Raw genomic sequence first — 6,066 nt, forward strand, 5'->3', positions numbered from 1 at the left:
TTTTTTTTTTTGCCTTTTTGCTGTGTCATGCCCAATGTGGCTTTTGGAACCGCGGCGGCCCTTGCGTCTTCAGGCGCCAGGGGTTGGGCGGCGGCAGCAGCAGCAGCAGCATCGGACGGAACTTTTCTACAAAGTAAAGAATAAAGCTCAGGAGCTGTTCTTTTTCCTTTTTCCCCCAATGACACCGCCATTTGTGTGGAGTGTCATTGCCATAAAAAAAGAATAGCGACACGAGCTTTGAGACAAGAAAGGCTGCGGGCGCTGCTGGCTGACATTCAAACGAAGTTGAGGTATTTCTTGAGTCTGTCCAGTGAATTGCATGTGTGTTTGTGTGCATATATATATATATATATATGATACGTGTGTGTGTTAATGGTGTTTTACGTGAAGTGACCCGATCGACTGGGCGTTGCGTAGCGCTTAATCTATTCAAATAGTACATCCTGACGATGAAGTGGAATCCATTTCAACAGAGCTGCCTTAGTGGTGTGTGTGCCCACTGAAGGCGCTGACGGGAGGAGAAAAAGAAGATATATGGTAGTGTACCATTCGCCGATAATGTAGGAACATATTAATTGTATATGATCGCTTGAACTGCGCCAATAGAGCAGGAATGAGGTACCAAAAGAAAAGAAAACCAAATCGAGAAGCGGCGTTGCACGAAGTGTGTCTGTTTTGCCGATTGTAGTAAATATTGGCCGGCAAAACTCGCACGCCGTAGCGACTGACCAATTCAGCAGTGGGGGATTTTTCACACGCAAATCATTCTAAAGAAAAACGGTTTTCTCTTGCCCTCCGTGATTGTCGAGTGGGGCGCGACTCGCCAGCTGCCGGTGTGCCGTCGTGGGCGCTCCTGCAGCGGGGCGGCTGGCGCTGGGGCGGAGATGACATGTATACGTAAAACCACGCGCACATCAACCGAAATGAAAATCACAGAAGCCAGGGGGAGAGGAGGAGTTCTAAGTGGTACGCAATGCATCCGAAAACAAAAAAAAACCAAGGAGGAAACGAAATGAATAAATGGAAGAAAAAAGAAAAGAATGACGGTAGAATGAAAACGCGAAAAAAAAGATGAGAGAATGAAGAAGGGTCGCGTAGAAGCGTGTGGCACACAAGCGGGGAGATTCCACACAAGAGGGGGTTCTGGAGGGGAAGAGAGACAAAAGGAAGAAAAGAACACGAGGAACAACTGCAAACAGTGAGGATGGCAAAAAAAAAAGAAAATAAAAGAGATGAGGGCGCATGAAGGTGCCTTCCTTCCATTGCAGGGGACTTGTTTGTCGCCCCCATAATCAGAGATCAGCACCTTTTCTTCTTTCTTTACACAAATGCACACGAGAAAAAAAAGCGTCTGTGTGTTCTTTGCTTGCAGTGCGTCTTTTGCCGTGGCTCTCCTCTGTGCCCCCCTTCGTTGCCGTTCCTCGTTGGCCAGGGATACGTATGCACACAATGGGTTGGCGCGTATGACCCCTTGTATTTATAGGCGTACGCGTAGGAACGTAGAGGACACATTATAAAGGAATGAAAACAGAGGGCTTTAGCCTCTTTGCGGGTGTATGTGTTTATGGTGTGTGTATGTGTGTGTGCGCATATTTGTAGGTCCTTCGGAAATCTGTAAAACAAAAAGTCTGATTGCGCCAAGCCGGCCATTTTTCAATCGTTTGCTCTCCATGGTGTGCGTGCCGTTATATCGTCTCTTAATGAGACAGCCTGAGAAGAGCGCACCTGCCAGGAAGCCCAAAAAAGAAAAGGAGGCATCTCTCTTTAATAATAATGAAAAAAAAAAGCAGAATGAGGAGGGACGAATACTTTTCTTCACTGTGATTTTACCCCACATCACGCGGATGTGTGGGCACTGCGAACTATGTATGTGTATGGATATGCACATGTATCACTGAACTAATTTCATATTGGATGCTGTTGTTTCTCAATTTCTCTCTTGTTTTGGTTCTGTGTCTTGCTATGCGTGCAAAGTTGCGGTGTAGAGTTCTTAGGCTGCTATTCCCCCTGCAGTCCCCATGTCAAAGAGTAAAGATCCATTCTCCTTGATGGCCATGTGGGGCTCGGTTGAGAGCTACACGCCCAAAGAAGATTTCAGTTTTGAGGGACCGGAAAAGCGTTTGGAGGTCATCATGCGGCTCAACGATGAAACACATGTGAGTGGTCTTCTCGCTCTGGACGACGAGGTTTGGGCAGGCGTCGTTGGTGCATTGGATGCTCAAATAGTATCCAAGGAGTCTAATGCGTACATTCGCTCTTATGTGCTCACAGAGAGTTCCCTATTTGTGAAGAAGGATCGCATCATTCTGATAACGTGTGGCCGAACCACGCTGCTTAACAGTATCCCCAACATCCTGGAGGCTGTGAGCACTGTGCGAGGGGAACCGGAGTGGGTCTCCTTCATGCACAAGAATTACAGCTTCCCGTGGGAGCAGAAGGGCCCGCATCACACCATGGAGGAGGAGTTCAACAGGTTAAAGGCGTACTTTCCGTCGGGTCACCCATTTATAATTGGACCTGTTGACAGTGATCATTATTTCTTATTCCTGTACCACGATATCATTCTTCCATGCCAAATGGAGAACGACACGCAGTTGAGCATGACAATGTACGGACTAGACCGCGAGCAGACGAAGCACTGGTTCTCGGACAAATTTGTTTCCACCAGCCCTGAGACAGCCGCTGTCCGTGAGGTGACTAAGTTGGCTAAGTTAATGGATGATTCGTGGGTGTTGCACGACTTATTGTTTGAGCCCTGTGGGTACAGTATTAATGCCATTCGAGGTGAGGAGTATCAGACAATTCACATCACACCAGAGGATCACTGTTCATTTGCTTCGTATGAGACGAACACGTGTGTCGCTGACTACTCGGAGCGCATGAGTAGCGTGCTGGAGGTATTTCGCCCATCCCGCTTCACGGTGATTGTTTTTATTGACCCTGATAGCGACGTTGGAAAACTGTACCACAAAGGGAAGAATATTGGTGTAGAGCCGGAGTACTATTCCAAGTACGATGTGCAACACCGCACGGTTAATGAGTTTGCCCCTGGATATGTCGCATTGAAGATTAACTATGTGAGACGGCCAGATCCCGACGCCGCCAGTGCAGGTGGTAACACTATACAGAAGTAATATTGTTGACAAGCCGGTCAAGACATGGGCCTTGCTTCATCTTCTTGGGTGATTGTTCACAGTTGTTGTATGAGATGTGACGCTGTTTGCTCCCCTCTTAAATGAAACCGCGGTATGTGGAAGAAGTATATATATATATATATATATATATACTCAATGACTTAAATATTGTTTTTTCTGTATGTAACTGGCTTATGTTTATCGTCAGTGATAGTAAAATGCTTCCTGTTGCGTTTCACTTGTATACACACATTTACACAGAAAAGCGTTGAGGTCAATGTGGCGTGTAAGTTTAGTACGGCGCGCAGCCGTAGTGGGCGGTGGCCTAAAGCTTTCAAGTTCCACCCCACGTCCGTATCAGCGCGTGCTACAGATGCTTCAGGCTGAAGGTGAAGGACTTCCTGCTGCAGGTGGTGTCTTTGATGACTTTCGTATCTTTTACCGACAGACCATGGCGAATGCGTCGGCATCATCAGCGCAGCCGAAGCCCCTTCAGCTGTTTTGCGGTGCATCCGAAGACGTGGAGCCGTTTGCTCTGCTCATGATGAGAGTTCTCTGTGATCTTCAGAAGCTAGAAGCGGTGCGATTTCTTTTCGCGCAATGCGTACTCGAACTCCACACTCCTTCCATCGAACTCTTCAATGTATATCTCCTCGCCATTTCCCTCACAGATACCTTCAATCAGTACGAGATTGAGAATGTTGTGGAGGTCATGCGCACAAAGAAGGTGGAGCCTGACATTGTAACGCGCCTTTCCCTCTTCATTGTGTACATGCGGCTCGGGCAGAACTACACCACGTGGTGGCCAACGATACACGAGGAAGTGCTGCGCATCGCCAAGGCGGGCCAGCGTGGCCAGTACCCGCTGCTCGAGGTGCGGCTGCAACACTGCTTTCAGACACTTCTTCGCATTCACCATGATGTGTCTATGATCCAAGAGTGCTTTGACCTCCTGAAGCTCATAGACAAGGAGAAGATCACCTCCCGTCTGTTATTGCCGTATATGCTCCTTAGTGCAAACAATGCGGCAACACCACCCGCAACGACTGTCCTTCTGCTACAGATGCTGGAGGAAGCAAGAAAGTTGGAGGCAACTTCGTCAGGAAGCGTAGCGGCGGAGGATCATTCAGTGCATGCGAATGAGGAGACATCCGTTCCCGTAAATTCGGATACAGTGTTAAACAATGAGCTCACAGCGTTAAAGCTCATGGCCAAGTGCGGCAAATGGGGAGACGCGGCCTCCGCCGCTCAGGTGCGCCAGTATCTACGCGACCATCCAGGTGTAGTGTCGCCCACAAACGAGGCAGTTGTCGCGCTGCTGTATGTGGAGGCACTGGCACGTGGTGGACTGCTGAAGGAGGCACTGACAGTCCTAGAAGAAGAGGTGCCGGCGGCGCAGAGTCAGCCAGGCCCACGCCCGAAGTTCTTCCTTGAGTCGCGGCGCGTAACACTCCTTAACGCAGACCCTATCATGACTCTTGTGCGACTCGTGGCGGTGGGCGGCGCAAACGTTGAGGAGGCGCTGGCGTTCCTCGAGGAGCGACACACAGCGGGAAGTGTGGTGAGTAATAAATCCCTCAACCTCTTGCTTGAGGCGTGCGTCCTGCTGAAGGATGAGGGACGGGCGTCAATGGTATTCGCCGTTTTTCAGAGTCTAGGCGTACCGAAGACGGCACGCACATTTCTCTTGCTTCTCCTGGCCTTTCCTGACGCGGCGAGTTCGGTGCGACGACTGCCAGACATGCTGACAGAGATGGCGGACTGCGGTGTTGACGTGTCGCCAGAATTTCTTCGCGGTGCTCTTGCAGTCGCGATTGACGCACAGGACGTCGCGGCCGCGATGCAGATGGTGGAATACCACGAAAGGAGGCGTGCGTCCATCGAGAGCAAGCTTGCGATACGTCTCATGAAATTATTATGCCTTGTTGTGGATGTTGAGAGTGTACGCCGACTCCTCACTTTGTTGAGGGCAACAAAGTCACCTGTGGATCCTCGTAGCCTCTCGTTGTGTGTGGCAACCTTCAGGAAATGGTCGATTCCGTGCGATGATTTGGTGGATGCGTAGGTCTTGTTGTTGTTGCTGTTGTTGCTCCTGTTGTTTCGGCTCGTATTGTTGTTGGTGCTGCGGAAACTGGAGGGAGCAACATGTCCGAGGGTAGTTGTTGTTTTTGTTCATCCTTATGTTTTTTTTCTCGTGCCTCACATTCTTTTTTGGCCAATCTCTCTGTCCCTCATGTCCTCTCCACAACACCCTCTCATTTTGTGCAATTTTTTTTTTCTTTGTTTGCTGATGTGTGTGCCTTTTGTGATGACAGTGTAGGTTCCACTTCGTCGAGCAACAAACCGCAGCCATGCTGTCACCACAGGAGGTTGCGTGCAACTTTATACCGGCGTACTTTGAGTGCCTCGCGTCACACCCCGAGGACCTCGCTGACATGTACGGCCAGCACTCATCCTTTGTGATCGTAGACTTCGAGTACGGCACAAAGGAGGCCAGCGGTGCTGAGGTCCCCCAGGTCATTGAGCGCCTGGCCCAGATCCTGGAGGGGTGCGAGATGAGCGTGGAGAGCTACACCGCTGTCCCTCTGTATGGCGGTGTGAGTGTGTACACGACCATGTCCGCGGAATCCAAGACGACTCGGCACTACTTCCAGTTCGTGACGATCCTTGAGTCGTGTGGAGCGGTAGCTTACGGGTCGGAGGCCTACTTCATCCGCCACCAGATTGTGATACGCCCCGGCGCCGCGGAGAAGGAGCAGCCCGCTGTGGAGGCCACCCCAGAGCCGCCCATAGAAGAGAAACTCGAGCCGGTGCCGGCGTCCGAGCCTGCGGCCGTTGTGGAGCAGCAGCAGAAGGAAGGGGGAGAGGAGGAAGAGAAGAAGACTGCTGAAGAGGCGCCGGCAATGAAGGATGTGGCTCCGCCGGCCGCCGA

The 6,066-nt window shown here is 50.5% G+C and overlaps 3 protein-coding genes across 3 annotated transcripts in view; all 3 read left to right on the forward strand.

Annotated features, from left to right (window-relative positions):
• Window positions 1-2,048: 2,048 nt before the first annotated feature.
• Window positions 2,049-3,134, forward strand: DQ04_00471090 (putative S-adenosylmethionine decarboxylase proenzyme; the record flags this gene model as incomplete). Its single annotated transcript, XM_009309058.1, has 1 exon — window positions 2,049-3,134. The coding sequence occupies one exon, from the start codon at window positions 2,049-2,051 to the stop codon at window positions 3,132-3,134; it is 1,086 nt and encodes a 361-aa protein (XP_009307333.1).
• A 277-nt stretch (window positions 3,135-3,411) lies between these two features.
• Window positions 3,412-5,199, forward strand: DQ04_00471100 (hypothetical protein; the record flags this gene model as incomplete). The annotated part of the gene is made up of 1 exon (XM_009309059.1): window positions 3,412-5,199. One exon carries the CDS (start codon window positions 3,412-3,414, stop codon window positions 5,197-5,199), a length of 1,788 nt encoding a protein of 595 aa, XP_009307334.1.
• Window positions 5,200-5,485: 286 nt separating this feature from the next.
• DQ04_00471110 (hypothetical protein) overlaps window positions 5,486-6,066 on the forward strand; it is a gene marked incomplete at both ends in the record, with an annotated part of 1,044 nt that continues 463 nt past the window's right edge. The window contains one exon of the mRNA XM_009309060.1: window positions 5,486-6,066. This exon is cut by the window's right edge and continues 463 nt beyond it. Within this exon, the coding sequence (XP_009307335.1) occupies window positions 5,486-6,066 (581 nt within the window).

Source organism: Trypanosoma grayi (genome assembly GCF_000691245.1).
Source record: "Trypanosoma grayi strain ANR4 Tgr_47_V1, whole genome shotgun sequence".
In the NCBI taxonomy this organism is placed as follows: Eukaryota; Euglenozoa; class Kinetoplastea; order Trypanosomatida; family Trypanosomatidae; genus Trypanosoma; species Trypanosoma grayi.